General features: G+C 41.0%; 1 protein-coding gene across 1 annotated transcript; it reads right to left on the bottom strand.

The window, feature by feature from the left end:
* Positions 1-110: 110 nt before the first annotated feature.
* Positions 111-608, bottom strand: LOC118842153 (60S ribosomal protein L12-like). The gene has a single exon (XM_036749776.1). It carries the CDS (start codon positions 606-608, stop codon positions 111-113), a length of 498 nt encoding a protein of 165 aa, XP_036605671.1.
* Positions 609-20,952: the final 20,344 nt, after the last annotated feature.

Genomic DNA, 20,952 nt, shown 5'->3' with positions numbered 1-20,952 from the left:
AGGGAAGAAAGTTTGGGTTTCTTAACATCAGTTCAGGTGCTCCCCTGTGCTGTTTCTTTTTTTTTTTTTGTCAAATGTTAAATTTATTGCAATAGTCTCCTTTGTAGCTTTTAACCTGCTGGGCATTCAACAGCACCACTATCGATGTCATCAATGACATCATGAGGGTGTTTGCTGTCAATGTTGCAGCCCACAGACTGGGCTGTTCCAAGTATCTCTTTAATGGTTCCAGAAAGATCTCTTGCCAAAGATCGGTGCCTCATCTGTTGAGCAATGTTGACAATCTCATAGAAAGTGATGTTTCCATTGTGTTTAATATTTTTCTGCTTCTTTCTGTACCGAGGAGGTTCCTTTAGGGCTTTGATGATCAAGGCTGAGGCAGAAGGCATAACCTCAATCTGGGCCTGTCTGTTCTGAATGCTAAGTTTCACTGTGATTCTTAGCCCTTTCCAGTCACCAGTTGCTTTGGCAGTGTCATCACCATCCTTTTTGGGAGACAGACCCAAGGGACCAATTTTGGGGGCCAGAGCTGATGTGGCACCAACTTTACCACCTGTGCACCTTAAAAACACGACTTTAATTTCATTAGGGTCAAACTTGGGCGGCATGGTGGTGACGAAGGTGGTGGCTTGGGCTGGACGCTGCGGGGTGGCTGCCGGTGTAGGATGAAGCTGGATTCGGGACCGAAAGAAGTGGCACCTTCACCACCGTGAGCTGGGAGCTAAAAGCCCCCTGTGCTGTTTCACCTGGATTCTAACAACTGGGGCTTGGACTTGTTTTTCTTCTTTTAAAAATAATTTGGTCAGTCCTTTTTGTTTTTACATCCTAGTTATTTCAAACCTTCCCCTCTTCAGCCTGAACCTTGTAACAGAGCAAAACAAGTAAGCAATCTGATATGCTGACTGCAGCTAACAATGTATTCTATGCCACTTCTCTTCTATGACAGGAGAAGAATGTTTTTCATCATCGTTTCTCTGGGACTTTGCTTGATTTTTCAGTTACTTTTCAACTTTCTTTTAATAAGCTCTTCATCTGCATTGTTGTAGTCATCATGCAGTGTTCTCTTAGTACTACTTATTTCATACAGCGTCAGAAAGTGAAAAACACACCATTACAATTTGAACAAGTATTCTCATATTTTTCTGAATTCCTTATGTTTGTAATTTCTTACTGTACAATAATCAATCAACAAAGATTTTAAAAATATCTGTTAAAGAGAAAAGCCCTTATATAGATATACAGGGAACACATTTAAAGCAAATATCAAAGGTAGTCTGAGACCTGAAAGACCTTGGAGACAAGGTAGGTGGTTCTTGAGCTGAGACTTCAGGGAAACCAAGGATCCCAGGAGAGCCTAGTGAGAAGAGAATACTTTCTAGACATGCAAGACAGTCAGCCAGTACAAAAGCACAAAGACGGGATGAAGTGTCTGTGAGGAGCAATAAGAAAGCCGGTTAGATTGGATTGTAGTGTGTGTGAGAGGAATACATAAGAAACCTGGAAAGGTAGATTAGAGTCAGGTTTGGAGACCGTTAAATACCAAACAGCAGCAGGTAGGTGGCATAGTGGATAGGGTGCTGGGCCTTTGTTTAGGAAGACTCATCTTCCTGAGTTCAAATCTGATCTCAAACACTTACAAGCCGTGTGACCTTGGGCAAGCCATTTAACCCTGCTTGCCTCAGTTCCTTATCTGCAAAATGATCCAGAGAAGGAAATAGCAAACGACTCCAGCATGATTGCTGAGAAGACCCCAAATGAGGTCACAAAGAGTCAGACACTACTGAAATGACTGAACAACAACAATAAAATACCAAACAGAGGATTTTATAATTGATTCTATAGATAATAGGTAGCCAATGGGATTTATTGATTGGGTGGTAGAGGGGAAGTTTTCGTGGTCAGATAGATGTTTCAGGAAAATCACTCTGGCAACTCAGTTGAGGCTGGATTGGAATGTGTATCAGTAAGGCAGTAATAACAATGTAGATGATCATTGTCAAAATGCCAGAGTAGGTAGAAGAAGTAAACCATTTATTCAGACACCAGAGAACCACATCCCACGAGCCATTTACCCAATCTATCAGAGCAGTAAAGCATTCAATACATAATATCACAGCATGGAGACTTACCATCCCAAAACCTCTCTGACCCTGTGCTGGGGTCTTCCCCAAAGCAAACTCACAGTACAGCTAAATCAGTCTGGTCAGCTCTATCACGATAGCCATTAGCAGCCATAACATCTCTCTCTCTCTCTCTCTCTCTCTCTCTCTCTCTCTCTCTCTCTCTCTCTGTCTCTCTCTCTCTCTCTCTGTCAGCATTTCCTGTGATATAACTTCCTTTTCCCATCAGGAAGCTCCTCCTACCACATGTGACTTAGACTTCCTGTGACATAAGCAGGTCACATGGCCTATTAATGGGGGGAAAGATCTTCAAATCTAAATTGCTACTACAAAATGGTAAAAGATGAGACAGGATGAGCAGCCAAGGGGCTCAGGCAATAGTCTAGGGCCTGAACTGGGGTAGTGGTTGTGTCAGTGGAGAGAAGGGTAATGTGGGTAATTCTGGGAAGGTAGAAACAGCGGATTGGGTAAAAAATTGTATATGTGGGTTGAATGGGAGTGAGGTGTCAAGGAGATGACGATGAACATTCATGAAGAACCTACCAAGTGCCAGCCCTGTGCTTACACTGGAGACATAAGTAAGAGAAAGACAGTTCCTGCCCTCAGGGAGCTTACATCTAATATGGAGAGGCAATATACAAAATGAAGCTGAAAAGGGAGGTGAGGAGTGCCAGAGGGTACCCAGTGTGGGGGTATTATGAATAAATTGAAACCAAGCAGAACAGCTGGTAGAAAATTAAGACATGGCTGGCATTTTGACCTCCTTATAAAGAGAGGCTATGGGTGGAGGGTTTTTTGCTCTGCTTTCCAGCCCTCCAATCAGAGAGGCAGAAGCAATTGGAGGCACTGATGAGGTGTGAGTAGCAAAACCGAAGCAATCTCCATGATGATGAGTTACCTGGTGATAAGTTTATCCAGGGTAGGACATGATGAAGATGATGGTGGAGCTGAAGAGCAGAACAACTGGTAGTGAATAAAGGATGATATTGAGGTTGAGTGACTGGAATGATGGTGGTAGCCTTATCAGAAATAGGGAAGTTTGAAAGAGTAATGGATTTCAGTGAAAGACAATGAGTTCTGTTGGAGACATGCTGAGTTTGAGATGCCTATGGCACATTTAGTTCTAAATGTCCAATAGGCAGTTAGTGATGCAGCACTGGAGATCAGGAGAGAGATTAGGGCTAATTATATAGAACTAGGAGTCATTTGCATAGAAATTATCATTAGATCCATGAGAGCTATTGAGGTCACCCAGTGAAAGAATATAGAGAGAAAAAAGAAGAGAACCCAGGAAAAAACATACCTGCCTTCTCTCACTCTTACCCTCTCTCTACTGAGAGTGAGAGTGAAGGAAAAACAAATCCCCTGTTACAAGTATATATAGGCAGGCAGAATAAATTTCGACATTGGCTGTCTTCTTCTCTCTCTCTCACACACACACAAACATATGTATGTGCGTGTATATATACACACCTCATTCTGCAATCTGAGTCCTTCACCTCTCTCTCAGGAAGTGGGTAGCACATTTCATTATTGGTCTTCTAGAATTGTCATTAGCCATTATGCTGATCAGTGTTCCTAATTCTTTCAAAGTTGTTTATCTTTAGGATATTTTAAAAAATGAATTGTTTTCCTGGTTCTGTTTATTTCGCTTTGTATCAATTCATACATATCTTCCTATATTTTTCTGAAGCCATCACCATTATCATTTGTTATGGCACAATAGTATTCCATCACTTTTGGATACCACAACTTGTTCAGCAGTTACCTAATGTATAGGCACCCCCTCCAACTCTCATTCTTTGCAACCTTAAAAAGAGCTATAAATATCTGTGTATATCCTTAGAGTTTTTTTTGCTTAAGACTAATCCTTCCCTTAATGTGCCCTTCCTCTAATTCTCCCTTCTCTGCTTTCTCTTCTATTTCCCTATTGAGTAAAATGTATTTCTGTACCTCACTCCTGTGGTGTGTGTGTGTGTGTGTGTGTGTGTATGCTTCCTTCCTTTGACCAGGTTAATAAGAGTAAGGTTCGAGTGTCACATGTTTCCCCCCATCCCCTCCTTGTTTGTACAGATGTCTACTTGAATACCCTGATTATTTCTCTCTAATATTCCTTTTCCTACACCACCTCCTCTCAGTATATTCCTCTTCCCCTCACTTTCCATTCTTCTCTTAAAATCAAGTAATAACAGAACACTCCCAGGTGCTGATGATGATAGAGTTCATAGGGGGCACATGTATCACATTCCCATATTAGAATGAAAGCAATTAATTTCTGTTTAATCCTTTATGATAGTTTGTTTGTGTTTACCTTTTCATTTTTCTCTTAACACCTGGGTTTGAACCTCAAAGTTTCTATGAAGCCCTGGTCTTTTCATTAAGAATGTTTGGAAATCCTCTATTTCATTAATGATCCATGTTTTTTCCACTAAAGCATTATACTCACTTTTTCTGGATAAGTTATTCTTTGCTGCAAGTCTATACCTTTGCTTTCTGGAGTACTGCATCACAAGGTCTCCAATTCTTTCTAGTGATGAGTTATTCTGACTGACTCTTTAGTACTTGAATCCTTTCTTTTTTAGTGGCTTTTGGTATTTTTCCTTTGACCAAGAAGCTCTGGAATTTGGCTGTAATGTTCCTAGAAGCTTTCATTTTGGGTTTGCTTTCAGGAGATGACTCTCAGATTGTTTCTGTTTCCAATTTGCCCTCTGGTTCTAAGAGATCTTAGCAGTTTTCTTTTAAGAGTTCTTGAAAGATGATGTCTACATTCTTTTGTTCATGATGCTCAGGTAGTACAATGATTTAAAAAAATTTTATCTCTTCAATTTGCTTTCCAGGTCAGTTGTTTTTGCTATGAGATAACTCAGTCTTTTGGCTTTGTTTTAATATTCCTTGTTTTGTGGAGTCATTGGCTTTTATTTGGTCCATTCTGATTTTCAGGGAGTTTGTGGCTTGGGCAAGGTTTGTACTGCCTGTGCCACACCATTAATTCTGTGTCCAGTTTTTTCTTCCACAGTTCTTATTTCTTTTCTAATTTTTTCCTCTAGTGCTCTCATTTTATTGATAAAAACATTTTCAACTCTTTAATTCTAGTTGAGTCTGTGCCAAATTTGTGTTTTTATTTGAGATTTTGCTTACTGATGTTTTAGTTATTCTCTTTTTCTAGATTAAATGTCCTCACTACCGTAGTAGCTTTTTATGATGGGAGTCTTTTTTATATGCACAGTCTTCCAGCCTGCTTCTTGACTTTGGACTTGATGTTAGGGCTGGGCTCTGCGGCACTTCTGGAAGGAAGGTGTAGGCTGGTCCTACTGCTGCTCTCTCGAAATATTGAGTGTTGTGTTATTCCAGGATTTCAGAGACTTAGGCTGGAGACGTGAAAGCTTTCAGTGCTCCCCAAGTTCAGGGTAAAGTCTGATCATGCTGCTGACCCTGGTCTGAGTTCTGCAAGTTCCTGACCTGGGTTTAGTTCTGAGAAAGAGTAAACTGTTGTTGGATTCAGTCACTATTACCGCTCTGGAAATCTCTGCTATTTCAGAGTTATAGAATAGCTGGCTCCCTCGTGGTCTGAGATTCCTGCCCTTTGTATCCCTCTGAAAGCTGAGCTACATGCTGGAATACTGTCTCAGCTCTGCTCCTGCAATGTGAACCACACAGCTGCTGCATACTTCTGAACTTCCTCCTGGCTCTGGAGTTCCTTATCTTTCTTCAGTTTGTCCTGGAACTGTGACCTAGAACTGGGTAGTGGGTGACAAAGCTGCCATTTGGCACCTGTCCCCATTGTGATGCCATGGTATAGGTTTGGGGGTTCCTTAGATGGGTGTGGGACCTCCTCCTGCCCGAGTGTACAGCCTCTCCTTGGGCATTGAGTATTCTCTTCACAGTTATTCCTGGCCAGACCATATCCCAGCGTCCATAGACCTGACCTGTCTATCTGTGCAGACCTGGGCTGGAAAAGTGACTCACTTTGACTTTTTTCTTGGATTTCCCCATCAGGATTTGGTCTGGTACATTTTCTAGTTCTATTTGGAGGGCTTTTGGGGTGGGGGTGGGGGAAACTTGCTTCATTGCTTCCTTGCTCTTTGACCTTGGTTGCACTTTCCTCTCATGCCTCTTAATTGATATCCAGAGTGGTTTGACCACTTCACAGTCCTGTTCATAGAGAAATAATAATTCATAATTCATAGATAGTGTGCCTGTCTTCCCATAGTCCATTCAACTTGGACTGTTCTATCTGTTATTATTTTTGCCAATTTACATAATGTGAGGTGAAACTTCAAGAGTTGTTTAAGTTTGCATTTCTCTTGTGATTTGAACATATTTTCATGTGGTCATTTGTAGTTTAAAATTTTTCTTTTGAAAATTTCATGTTCTTTGACCACTAATCTATATCCTATTGTCTCCAGGAACAAATACAAAATGCTCTCTTTGGCATTCAAAGACTATCATAACATTGCCCCCTCCTACATTTCCAGCTTTCTTTTGCCTTACTCAGCACTCACTCTTCAGTTCAGGGACACTGGTCTCCAATCTGTTCCACAAACAAGATGCTCCATCTCTTGGCATTCTTTTTGTTTGTCCCCCATGCCTGGAATGCTCTCCTTCTTCCACCCTGGCTTCCCCACCTAAAATTCCATCTCCTATAGGAAGTCTTCTCCCAACCCCTCTTAATTCCAGTGCTTTCCCTATGTTAATTATTTCCTATTTATCCTGTATCTAGCTTGCTTTGTATATATTTGTTTACATCAGTAAGCTCTGTGAAGGCAGGGACTATATAATACCTCTTTTTGTGGCACTTAGTACATTGCCTGGCCCATAGTAAGCACCTGATAAATATTTACCGAATTCAATATTATGGAACGACACTTGATGTTATTTACTTACATTAATTCCCATCAGTCAGTCAACAAGTATTTATTAAGCACTTACTACATACCAGGCACTGTACTACGTGCTAGAAATATAAAGAAAGGCAAAAGTATGGTCCCTACCCTCAAGAAGCTTATATTCTAATGGAGGAGACAACATAAAAAAATTGTAGTTATCAAATATATTCAGTGTAAATGGAAGGTAGTCTCAGAGGGATGACACTAGTAGTAGTAAGGAATTGGGAAAGATAATCTACAGAAGATGGAGTTTGAGCTGAATCTTCAAGCAAGCCAGGGAAGCCAAGAGGCAGGGGTGAGGAAGGAGAGTATTCTAGGCATGGGATTTGTTGGTTGTTGTCCTTCATTTTCAAAGAGGACCAAAATGATATCACTATGTTAAAATCGAGTTACAATGCTTCTGATCAGGCTGATATAAGCTTGGAATGCTTTACCACAGGTCAGGCACAAATAGTCCATGTGAGTGTTTGGGGTAGATTGTCTAAATTTGCACATCTTAGTTTCTTTTGAACTACTTTAATTCTGCTTTGCTCATAGAGCCAGGCACCTTCTCTTATGAGGGTACACCATGCTGGGCTGTCACACAATCAATCCCAAAGTTCTTAAGAGAGACCTTGAGAGCATGCTTGTATCACTTCTTCTGACCACCATGTTGAGTGCTTGCCCTGTGAGCTCTCCATAAAATAGTTTGGGTTTTTTTTTGGGGGGGGTGGGGCAAGAGTATGTTTTGCATTCGAACAATGTGGCCAGCCCATTGGAGTCGTGCTCTCTGAAGTAGAGTTTGAATGCTTGGCAGTTTAGTTGAAGAAAGAACCTCAGTGTCTGGTGTCTTATCCTGCCAGGTGATCTTCAGAATCTTCCTAAGACAATTCAAATGGAAGCAATTCAGTTTCCTGCCATGGCACTGGTATACTGTCCAGGCACGGGGACAGCTAGAACAAAAGCAGGGAGTCAGGAATGGAGTGTGGTAAGTGAGGAACAGCAAGAGGTCCAGTGTCACTGAATCACAGAGTAGGCAGAGGGCTATAAAGTAGAAGGAACCTGGCAAGCTAAGAAGGAGCCAGATTGTGAAGGGCTTTAAAAGTCAAATTGGAGGAGCTTATATTTGATCCTTGAGGTAATAGGGAGCCGCCGAAGTTTATTGAGTAGGGAAATGACAGTCAGGCTTGCCTTTTTGGAAAATTGCTTTGACAGCTGAATATAGGAGAGATTGGAGTGGCGACAGACTTGAAGCAAGGAAACCATCCAGAAAGTTATGGGAATGGAAGGTAATGAAGCAGTAAGTAACTAGAGTAGTGGTTGTGTGAATGGAGAGAAGATATACGTAGGAAATGTTGATAAGGTAGAAGTGATAAGATATGGTAATAGATTCTATTTTCATTGATTTTATTCATGCAAAATTGACTTGTTTTTTGTGTTAACAGTGTTGTTATTTGAGTCTTGTCTACCACACAGCACTTTACCTTTATTTCCTAGGCTCTTTACCTAGGAGTATGTGTCAATCATGACATAGTAGTAACATGCCTCCTCTCTCATCTAGTAGCTATAGTCCTTCCTTTCCAGACCTGGGTAAGTTGTGTTAGTCACTCAGGTCATAGTTGGGCAGCAGTTAATTAGATTACATTTTTTCCAATTGGCAAAATTAAAAGCCTCAGCCACTTGTATCAAAAAGCACAATTCACCTCTTTCTAGCTCCATCTTTCCAAGCAAAAATATTCATCTTAAGTTGGAGTTTGGTTCCTCACTCTTCAGTCTCCCAGTTGCAGCACAGGAGTAGTAACGCTTCAGCTCAGACGTTCACTGTCTTGTAGTGGACCTTCTTACTCTTCCAAATGTGGCAATGTCACTTCTGTGGTAGGTCCGTACTGGGCTGGGCCCTCAGCTTCTCCGCTAGCAGCCCATGCATTGCTTCCATAGATGCTGGAAGATGTTAATAACAATAACAGTTATCATCATCATCATTGTCGTCATCACTGGCATTTATGTAGGACTATACAATTTGCAGAGTCTTCTACATACATTATGTCTTTTGGTCCTCACAACAGGAAGAAACCTGTTCCTCCTGTTCCTCCAGGTCCCTCATTTCACGGTGTGGTTCATGTACTTGTCTGTCCTTGGAGCATCTCTCATAGGAAAGGGGACACTGCTAAAAAAAACTTCTAGGGCCAATGCCACTCAGAGCACACAGACTATCAATCATTAAGCATTTATTAAGAGCCTACTGTGTGCCAGACCCTGTGACAAATACGAAAAGAAGCAAAAGACCGTTCCTGCCTCTACGGAGCTCACATTTGACACTGGCAGGGGAGGGGGGAAGGGTCCCTCTGGCTCTATGCTGTTGCTTCAGCCTCCATTGTCTCCAAGTGTCTGACTCTGTTATTTCTCCTCTAAAACTCTCTGCATAGTCCAATGTCTGACTTCATTACCTTCCTGTCGACTATCTGCAGGCGTTATGCCTGTTGAAAGGCCAAAATAAAAAAAAGCAGAAGCTTTAAAAAAAAAAAAGCAAATAAAGGTTTTATGACATCAGAGCTCTGACACAAGCCCAATATGTCCCCTTGCCCTTGGGAATAAGTCCTCCCCTTCACCTGGAACCTAGTCCTAAACATTCGTAATCTGCCTCATAGTCTGGTTCCTCGAGGACTGGTTCCATGCTGTTTGTTGCCAGGACTCCTTAATGTTGACTGTTTACTGGCCTTGAGGTCTGTCTTGTACTTGCTCCTGGATTCCCCTAAGTAGGCACTCATGTCATCAGGTGCCTATTTCTGGGATCTTCCCTTATCATCTACCCACCCTGCTCTAGTCCCTGGATCTTAGGCATCTTGATCTGGACTGCTTCACTATTTGAGGAGCTGTGGTTCTGACAGCTGTCCTTCTGACTCTGTCTGCTTATCACTGACAAGTAATATGAAGTCCTAGATTCGGAGTCACAGGACCTGGATTTGAATCCTATCTCTGCTATTTATTAGCTATGTCAACTTTGGGCAACTCACTTAACCTCTGACCTCAGTTCTCTCATCTGTTAGAGGGGATAATATTTGTTCTTCCTATCTCATGGGTCAAAGGGTGAAGTACCTTGTAAAGCTTAGAGTACTATAGAAATATGATGTTTATGCATATACATACTATGTATATATATACATACACATATATATATATATTGTCTCATTCTTTCTGCCTGTACCTCATTCTTCCCTCTTTGCCTCAGTCTGTCTTTTTCTCCTTCCCTGCCTCAAACCCTTCATCTGTATAAGAAGGACGCCTTTTGGGTATCCTGGACTATAAGCCTTGGGAAAGGAGGCCTAACATAGCAGCTTTCTGCCTGTGCCCATAGTGTTTTCTTGTAAGTTTCTTTCCCTTTCAAGAGGGTCTGGTGTGGGGAGTTAAGCAAACCTAAGACTTGCATCCTGGATCAGCCTAGTGTGACTGCCTGTGTTCGGTCACTTTGAAAGACTGGAATAAACCCTGGTTTTCTTATTGTTTCTGGTGCTAACTCAGACCTGGCAAACCCATGCAATCCTGCAGATTGGTCCTGAGTCGCATTTCTCATATTTAGTTATCAGTCATCCAGACATAGACTAAAGTAGGAGAATTCACTCACTGAGTAAATTTCCAAAATTAAAAGCCAGGCTTTCCCAACTGCAAACCCTGAGCCCCCTTCAAGGAGCCAAGAGGAAGGAAGGTCATGGAACTTGCCATGATTGTTGCTAGGAAACGACTTACTGGGTCTCCATGTGTTCCTGTCACGTGGTTCCTGTTGCTAAGGAAACGAGTCCCTTGGTATCCATGTGCTCAGCATGGCTTGGGCCCAACCAGCAGTGTTGGTTCTGGGTGTTTTTTTTCTTTATGGAGAAGGGTAGAGCATGTTAAAAAATGGGGAGAACAAACAAGTCCACGATGGCCAGCATTCTCTAGTCCAATAAGACGTGGAGGTGCAGGATGAAAAAAATCTGCTCTCCCAATACCCCGTGTGCGAGGCAATGTTGTCCTGAGTCCCTGTGTCGTCAGCACCATGATCCTTAGTACAGAGGCCCTGAGCTGGGAGTCAGGGCGGGCACTCCCCTCTTGAAGATGTTGGGGGAAATTCAGGCTCCATCCTCCAAGGCTGATAGCCCCAACATTAGGAACCTCTAGATGCAGCCCAGTTCCCTGATCTAAAAGGGACCCTCTAGCCTGATACCTTTCCTTGTTATCTAGGAGGTGGGAACAGTGAGCCCAGATCTCCTATACTCAGCATTGACCTCACTGTAGCTACAGTCATCTTGAGCAGTATTGGCCTCACTGGGGCTACCCTTTATTTTGTGCTGGCTCTGTGACCCTGATTAATGGCATTGTTTGGGTTCATTGGGGCTGTTTTCATTAAGGTGAAAACTTAATGAAAAATATTCTTCCTCCTGCAATTATGATGTGATAAGGCAGCTGTGATAAGGGGGAAAGACATTTGATTTTGATTTAGAGGATCTGGGTTCAAATCTTAGCCCTTCTGGTTAGTAACTTATAACCCTGGATAAGGACCTCAGTTTTGTCAGCTGTAAAATGAGGAGGATGGGCTATGAGATGATCTCTAAGACTCCTTCTGCTTTAAATCCTATGAGCCCACAGGGAACACTGCCTCCCTGGCCCACTGCTGGGGAATAGCAGATTTGATTCTTGTCCCTTGCTCCAGCTTAGTCCTGGCTTTTAGCACAAAAAAACCACGGTTACCTCTTTATTTCATTCATTTCTCTAGCAAGAATATAGTTAAACTCCCTTGAGGTGTCCCACACTGTGTTGGGAAGGTGTGGGGAGGAGAATGTAAGACAATGGGAAATGCCAAAAGGAACTACAATACAAGACAATGATATAAATGCACCAGGAAGCAAGACATTCTTTTTTTTTCCTTAGTCTTGACAGAATCAATAATTTTCCAGTCAGCCCCAAATGAGTGAAAACACTTTTCTCCCCTCTGGTCTAGGTTTTGTAAATTGTCTCATCAGTTTAGGAGTTCTCTCTAGAGATGTGGCTTACAGCCCATCCATGCCTGACCATCCTGCTCAAATCTTGTTATGTTCTCCCGAAAGTTCACCATAGGGGTTCTACCCCATGTGTTGGAGGCCTTCCTTGCTTTGTCATTAGTTTTTGAGGGTACTATTTCACTCTGGCAGTGTATCTGTCATCCCTAGGTCTTGTCACATGACCAGTGTATCTTCTTTTCTTGTCATACAATTCTTTGGTGACATCCTTTATTCCTGATCTTTGGAGTTTCTCTTTGCTTATGGGCTGCTGTCTCCCTTCCTTGTCTCCTATCCATACCCCACTCTACATACCCCCACCATGAACCTTTCCATTGCCTTCTAAAAATGTATGACACACATCCTTAGTTCTTCAGAGGCTGTGGCATTCTATAGGTCACTCACTGTCTTACAGCAATTATGGTAAAACATTAGTATTGATAAGATGAGCTTTTGCTTTCATGGGAAGCTTGGGGTCAATAAAATAGTTTTGCAATTTCCCCCAAACAATCTAATCCTCTCTTCCTTTTCAACTCTGGTTCCTGCTGAATATCTATCTGTACTTTCTGTCCTAGATGTACATACTGTTGGACAAACACTATAGGGTATAGGTTTTGTAAATACCTGTCCTAAAGCATAGGTCTGACCATTATGTCAGGCCCCTATTGACTTCCTATCATCTCCAGGATCAAATATAAAATCTTTTGTTTGGCATTCAAAGCCCTTCATAACCTGTCCCCTCCCTTCCTTCCAGTTTTCATACACCTTAAACACTTTCCCCAAAGTACTCTTTGATCTAGTTACAGTGGTCTTCTTGCCATCTTGGAACAAGACACTCATCTTCCTGCTCTGGGCATTTTCACTGGCTGTCCTCATGCATGGAATACCGTCTTTCCTCATCTCTGCCTCCTGGCTTCCTTCAAGTCCCAGTTAAAATACAACTTTCTATAGAAAGTTTTATCTAGTCTCTCTTAATTCCAGTGCCTCCCCTCTGAGCTTATTTCTAATTCATACTGTATCTATTGTGTTTGCACATATTCATTTGCCTCCTTCATTAGATTGTTGTGATCTCCTTAGGAACAGGGATTCTCTTTTGTCTTTCTTTGTATCCCCAGAGTTTAACACAGTGCCTGGAACATAGTAGGTGCTTAATCAAGCTCTTTCAACTATTTATACAAATGGAATCTATGTCCCCAAGCTGAAGTTCTGAAATCAGACTGGGATTTATTTTGGGAGCTTCTCATATAATCATTTTCTTGGCCACCCACCTCTCCCAGGGACCTTTCCAGTCTTCAAGACCTAGGACATGACTGTGGAGTTGAGGCGTCCCTGCAAGGGAAAAGCACGTGGCTTTGTGAGATTCCAGTAGTTCTCTGCTCTGGTGGATGTGTACAGTTCTTTAGACTATCCTGGGATGGAGGGGAAGGCACTCAGGGTTGCCTGAGAGTCCACCCTTCCCTTCATAATACCCGTGAAGGGCAAGGCTCAGGTTTGTTCCTACACGCTGTGGCTCTATCCGTTGTTGCTCCTGGGCTCCAATTCTGCTTTGTCATTTCCATTTGATTCCTATCAGCTCACATTTCTGAAGCTCCCAGCTTGGCCCAGGAAGTCCTCGTCGCTTGGCTACTATATCCTTCCACTGCCACCCCTGGAGCCATGGCTCCCTGGAAGGAATACACAATATTTTCTCCATACTAGGGTTTAAAATGTTTTTTTTACTGTCTAACCTTTTAGTAATTGTTTCCCCTCTCTGTGGCCTTATACTTCTGCTCTCCATTTTAAAGACCAAGACCTGGGATATAGGCCAAGTGTACGAAGAGTTCAGGAATCATTCAATCATGCTCAATGTGGAAGCAATGGAAAATCCCAGAAGGAAGCAATTCATATCTATTTTAAAAATTAGCCTGGTTAAAAGAATTTCATACGTTGATGTGAGAAACGTGGTTTTGGGGATCACTGGACTTCCTAGGCAGGGCCAAAGTCCTGAGGAATAACCCTATGGTAATCCTTAGGGAAGGCTGTACAGACCACAGGACTCCCAAAGGAAGACCAAGTGGTAGCCATCCCTTAATCTATGGGGATCACAGGACACCCCAAGATCCAGGAGTAAGCCCGGAGAGCTTCCGCTGCCTGTTGCTTCCCTTCACTTGACCTTAGGAAAATCCATGTGATTTGCCCATTCTCACCCAAAGAACTCAAGACCAGAGTGAGCAGAGGAAGGCATTTTATTACGTTCCTTGAGAGAGCAGGTGTAGTACTCACGGGAACACTCACACTGACACAGCTGCAGGAGCAGGGGTAACCATTCCCTCCACTCCTGCTAGAGTCATGGTTAGTTTACAATCTTTGTTTTTTACATAGTTTTCCTAGGTTATACAGTTTATATAAATAGGATAATAAGGATACAGAAGCAAAAGTGAAGTTAATTAGATTTTCCTTGTCTTAGTTTAGGATTAAACTATATTCTTTTACTTCCCCTACTTTCCCTCTTTAACATATGCAAATTATGCAAATCAGTAGGCCTGGATTCTTGACCAAGACCAGACCCTAGATAAGCTTGAACAGGTTCAAGTGGGTTTGGCCTCTCTAATTCCCTAGACTACCTTCTCAAAAAGTATGCACATGCGTACAAGCCTCTGACCTCTCACCTGACTGACCTTGAGGCCTGGTCTCTGCTAAAGCTGGGGTGGGGGAGGGCGGGGAAGCACACTTTAGTTCTGTGGAAACAAAACTCCTCTTCCCATTTCTTACAGTTGAGGAAATATCTTCCAAGTCAAGGCAGAGTCTTTATTTGTGAAGTGAAATGAAGACCCAGGACAATGCCTAAGCATTGTCAATGCATTAAGCAAGTTGTGGAGAAAGCTAGGCAGTGGTCAGTGAAGATGGCTAGGTACATGTGTAATGTTTGGGGGCATGCCCTAGTGCAGATCCTCCATAGATCATTGCTCTTGATTTTAAGTACTGTGTGGGTCCACATCGACTTAAAACCATAGCTCAGGAGCTCTCACCAATGTCTTTATCTTTAATAGCAAGAAAATACAATTAGTTCAAAGCAAAGATATTTTATAAATTGCCATCCTAAAGAAAAGCAACAATTAAAACATATCTTCATAAACCAGGACCTACTCTTCCACAATTGCACATACCATCAATGAGAACAGCTGACACACGCAGCACATAAAAGAGGAACATATGTGGTCAGGAGGGACACATGGAAGGACGGCTCATGACTTTAAAGCTTCAGAGTCACTGATGCCTTCTGGTGATGTCATCAGGATGCCTCCTTCCACTATGCCTACACTACGATTATCTTGAATGCTCCTCTGCTACATATATAGATTCTGCATTACATGGAGTCTTTTTCCCCGATCTCGGCTTTGAGGTTTCTCATCTCTTCCTTGGCTTGGGGTCCCCATGGGTGACATGACTCTAGCTCATGTTAAGAATTTCCTATGACTCCTGATTTTAATTTCTGAAAGCTAAACTATAAGCCATGTGAGGGATATTTGCCCAAAAACTATCAAATGGCTCTGGGAAATCTGTGTTCCCTAGTTTTCTAACACTATAATCCTCTTCTGTTCTCCCACAGAGATGTGCCTGTGAGGAAAAAAAAAAACAGAGACAAAGTTAAGCCCAGGGGGCAAGGTTGTGGTCTCTTCTACCAGCCTGTCCACATTCCTGGCCTTTTATATATAGAAACAGCCAGCCAAAGCCCAAAGGGGTTTGGGGTTTATCCAGACATAGACACTATTTGTTTTAGGCTTTAGCTTAAAAAAAGTTTTATTGATGTCTTTTATCATTTCCTGAAATGCCCTTCTCCATTCAACAATCCCCGGGCTAAACACCTGTTTCCCTAGGCTCTCCTACGGAGACTACAGATACTGTCTCTGTGTCTTTAAGATCCAAAAGGAATATTGATGAAATGTCATTTTCATCTGTTCGTTGGGAGAGAATGATGGTTTTAGGGAAGCTGAAGGTTCTGTTTTCCTGTTAGGGCTAAGAGAAGCTGGAGAAGATAAGAAAGCAAGATGATGGAGAGGCCTTTTTTTCTTAGTGGAACTTTTAATCTTTATCATTCAAAGAGGTTGAAGAAAATTCCAGAAAAGAGACTTTATGAGAAAAGTATCTTATGTGAACTGAATGGTGGAACTGTGTTTCCAGAAGTAAGTCGTCTGCAGTTTCAGGGATTGTTAGAAGTGACTCTGGCTGTGATCTTTCTCGTAGATAAAATATTATAGTCGATTATTTACATCTTTCTGTAATTGTTGGTTACGTTGTTAATGAACTGTATATCAGTAACTTTGATACTGACTTAATCCTAGAAGATTAAGGGTATTGGTATTAAAAATATAAGAGTTTCTTCAGTTTACTGATCTTGTTGAAAAGAAAAACAGTTAAGACCATCAGACAGAGCAACCACCTCTGACAGGAAAGACAATGTTCCACACCTGGAATCCTCCACCTCGCTATCAAGAGGATGCAGGTAGTTTTCATTATTTATACTCTGGGATTGGGACTGGTCCTTACAATTAATCAGATTTTTGAAGACTCTCAGTGTACTTTTGTTAATGTTATTGTAGCCATCTGGTGTGTTGTCCTCTTTGTTCTAGTTACTTTACTCTGCATCAGTTGATAGAATCATAACATCAGTGATTTTCTCGTGTTTTGCTCATTTCATAGGCGAGTCAAAATTGAAATAATCCACAGCTCATGTCCTGAAAGAAACCCCAAAATGGAAAGTTCCAGGAATATCATACCCCAAATCCGGAGTTTCCAGGTCAAAGAAAAAATACTGAAAGAAACCAGAAAGAAAGAGCTCAAGTACCAAAGAACTGCAGTCAGGAATATATAAGACTTGACAGAAACTACTACAAAGAAGAGAAAGATCTTGAAATATGATATTCCACAAGGCAAAAGCTAAAGGCTAACAACCAGGAACAATTTATCCTGAAAGATGTTGTATAATCTTAGGGATAGTGATTTGAGTGATGACTCCTTTGACATAAGGAACTGTTAGTAAGAAAATTACTCCATCCCAAGCAGTTTGGCATCTTCTCAGCAACTTATATTCTTAGAGAATTTTATAAATGACTTGTCTGGAGTCACACACCAGTATGTGTGAGAGGTAGGACTTGAACCCAGATCTTCCTGGCTTCAAGGTAGGGTCTATAACCATTATGCCATGTTGTCTCTGAGTATAATCCTATGGGGGAATAATGGAGTTTAAATGGAACAGAGGACATTAAATTATTTCTGGTGAAAAAGCAAGCACAAAGTTTAAAAAACAACAACCTAGAAAAGTAAATATATTTGAGAAACAGTTACATTTGAACAGCTGGCTAAATGATGATAAAACATGTACATTCTAATGGGGAGGAAGAGACATATGTTTCTTGAGGACCTGATGTCTTCAAGGATCACAGAGTCAAATAAGACATAAGGCCTCAAGTAGTCTTGTTCTGTTTTGATGATCTTATGAGGGGAAATTAAAGGTAGGGGAGAAGTATTACATTAAGGATGAAATGAGGAAGAAGGGGATGGTACTTCCTATATCCCACAGGGATGCACAAAAAAGGAAAGTATAGGAAAAGGGGATGGGAGAATGGGCATTGCATGAACATCACTCTTATCTGATATGACAAATGAGAATTGAATCCACACTCACAAAGAACGGGTATAGGAATACATTTACAGGGAAATGGGTAGGAACAGGGAGAGGGGAAAGGAGATTTAAGGGGAAATGCAGAGTCTGTGAAGGAACAGTCATAAACAAAAGAAATTTCAGCTTCAGAGAGTGGATCATGGGGGATAGGGGCACAAAATTAAAAAGGGTGAAAACCAGTGATTGAAGTCTAGGTATGAGGAAGAGAACTGAGGTGGCAAAGTAGAAATAACCACTTTAATTACAGATCACTAGAGTTTATCACATTCCTTCTCATTCACCACATTCTTCTTCTTTGTAAGGAGGGGACAAAGAGATAAAAAAGTACAACAGGTTATGATGGAGGAAAATATATTACTAACATTCACATCTATGAAAGTGATTAGGGCAGTTAGGTGGTGCAGTGGATAGAGCGCTGGTCCTAGAATCACAAAGACTCATCTTCATGAGTTCAGATCCAGACTTAGACTCTAGCTGTGTGACCTCAGCAAGTCACCTGTGTTTGACTCAGTTTCCTCATTTGTAAAATGAGAAAGAAGTGGCAAATCACTCAAGTATCTTTGCTGAGAAAACCCCAGATGGATTCATGAAGAGTCAGGCATAACTGAAAAAAAATGACTCAAATGATTAACTCACCCATAAAACAGAGAAGGATAACAAAATAGATTAAAAATGAATATTCAGCAATATAGTGTTTACAAGAAACACAATTAAAACATAAAGATTCACGCAGCATTAAAATGAGGGAATGAAATAGAATTTATTATGCTTCAGCCAAACTAAAAAAAAAAGAATTAGTGATCATGTTCTCAAAGAAAACAGCAGTACAAATAGACATAGAAGAGATAAACAAGGCAACTGTTATGCTTAAAGGCACCATAGGTAATAAAATAATATGCATGCACCAAATGGCATAGCATCTAAATGCTTAAAGGAAAAGTTAATTGAATTACAAGGAGAAATAGACAGCAGAACTTTAAGAGTTGGGGACTCCTTTTGGACCTAGAAAAATCTAATAAAAAGATGAACAAGCAATAAGTTAAGGGCCTAAATAGAACTGTTAAAAGTTAGACATTATAGATCTCTGGAATGAATCCTTATCAAATAATCTCGTGATCTCTCTAGACTGAACTCTTTCTTATAAAGTAACACATAACAACACCAATAATAATAGCTAACATTTATACAGTGCATTAAGGTTTTCCAAGTGCTTTATACCTGTTATTTCATTTGATCCTCATAACAAACCTGTGAGGTAGAGGCTATTACTAATCCCCATTTATAGATGAGGAAGCTGAGGCCAAGAGAGGTGAACTGACTTGCCGAAGGTCACATAACAAATGAGTGTCTGAGGCAGGATTAGATGTCATGTCTTTATGACTCTAAATCCAGCAGAAAAAGGAGAAAAAAATTGGAACCTTAATACAGGAACCTCATGCAACAGTGTACAAAATATTCTGTTCCTAGTAGTACCTAGCCTCTCTGCTGTGAGTGGAAAGGTATGCTTAATTATCTGTTCTCCAGAGCTTTTGTTGGTTTTTCCATTACTTAGAGTTCAATTTCCTTTTAATGATCTTTTCAATCATATTGTTATAGATGCTATTTGTATGTTTTTATGTATGCTTTTAAAAAATTCAGCTTATTTCATCCTGCATCAGTTCATACAAATTAAAATTATCCTTTTTTGGAAATTAGGTCAAGATTTCTAATTGTTGTTTTGTTAGTTTGCATATTTTCCATTGTTGTACCAAATAAATGTTTTATTGATATTGTTTCATTGATGTCACTTTCCAATGACTCTTCCCCAACAGGAGAAAATTCTTTTTAAGAAATTTAACTGTAATTAGACAAATAAACATGTTGGCTATTCATTCAGCACCTTTAGTCTGTCACCTTTCTGCTGAGAGGAGGAAGGCATGTTTTACTTTTGAGGTCATATTTGGCCACTGTATTGCTCTTCTGACTGAGTTCTGATATCTTTAAAATATTTTTCCTTTTTCATTGGCATGATCGTTGTGTAAATTGTTCTTCTAGATTCCCCTTTCCTTTTCAGTTCACAAACCTTTTGATTAGATAAGCAAGATTTCAGACATATACACTCATATTATCCCTTCTTAGACACTCTCTATCCCTGGCCAGGAGACTGTCATTCCTATATTTTAAGTTACGATTCAGAAATCTAAACCTTGTTTTCAGACATCATCTACTTAACCAGCTGTCTACAAACTTCACAAATCTGTGTTTCCCTTGTCTTTCATGGTTAGCAGTGATGAAAACATCAATGGTGTCCCTGAACTTGTCAATTCCCCCCCCCCCCAAAGCCATGCTTCCTAATAGAGTAGGCATGATTGACTGTAGGACTCCATTTCCTACAAGACCTGGGGCTAAGACAGCATTGCTCATTCAAAAAGTTCTCTTTTCTATATTTCCCAGAAGGTTATGTTTAAAATCTTAGCATAGTGATGGCTTCAGACAATGACTTTGAATGCAACATGATGTAGATAGAGTGCTGAACTTGGAATCAGGAAGACCCAACATATGGTCTGAGACAAGCTTAGACAATCAACACATCCTCTTTGGACCTCAATGAGGGCATTGAACTTGATGGCTTCTAAGATCTTTCTAGCTCTAAATCTATAATGCCATGACCCTTCAGTGAAGTGTATTTGTAAGGAAGCAAGTTAGAAAAAGCAGGGGGTGGGCACCAGCTGACCCGGGGATGGCAAGAGGCAAAGCAGTGGTCAGGATTTGGAGACAGAAGATGACCATATGGAGCAGTCATGATTAGACTTACGGTGACTCCAAAGCTGAGGCAGAACTCAAGCAAGAAAAAAACTCCCAAGAGGCAACTGAGTCCCAACCATTTACTACAGCTTTGTTATTCTAAAGTTATTATGTCTCTGCCCCACTACATTGGAAACTGAGAGTAATTAAAAGGGAATACTTCTTTGTGAATTGTCACAGAGTGAAATGAGTCGAACAGTTTATACAATAACAGCATTGCTAAGACAAGTTTTAAAGACTTAAGAGCAATGCGATGACCAAACCTGATTCCAGAGGACTCATGATGGAGCATGCTTTGCATCTCCTATCAGAGAGGGAGATGGTTTCAGATGCAGAATGAGACCTACACTTTTGGCTATGGCCAGTGTGGAAATTTGTTTTGCTTGTCTATGTCTGTATATATCTGCTCAAGGTTGTTATTATTCCTGTTGTTGTTTTTTTAATGGGGGGGGGGATAAATTTCTGCCAGCTAAAAAATAAAAACATTAAACACAAGAAAAAAGGAATAT

This window comes from Trichosurus vulpecula, chromosome 3 (genome assembly GCF_011100635.1).
Source record: "Trichosurus vulpecula isolate mTriVul1 chromosome 3, mTriVul1.pri, whole genome shotgun sequence".
Classification (NCBI taxonomy): domain Eukaryota; kingdom Metazoa; phylum Chordata; class Mammalia; order Diprotodontia; family Phalangeridae; genus Trichosurus; species Trichosurus vulpecula.
Note: the sequence above shows the minus strand (reverse complement) of the source record. Positions and strands in the feature narration are given on the sequence as shown.

What these genes read in the sequence shown, in the direction of transcription:
- LOC118842153 (XM_036749776.1), bottom strand. Translation starts at nt 608, where the DNA reads ATGCCGCCCAAGTTTGACCCTAATGAAATTAAAGTCGTGTTTTTAAGG.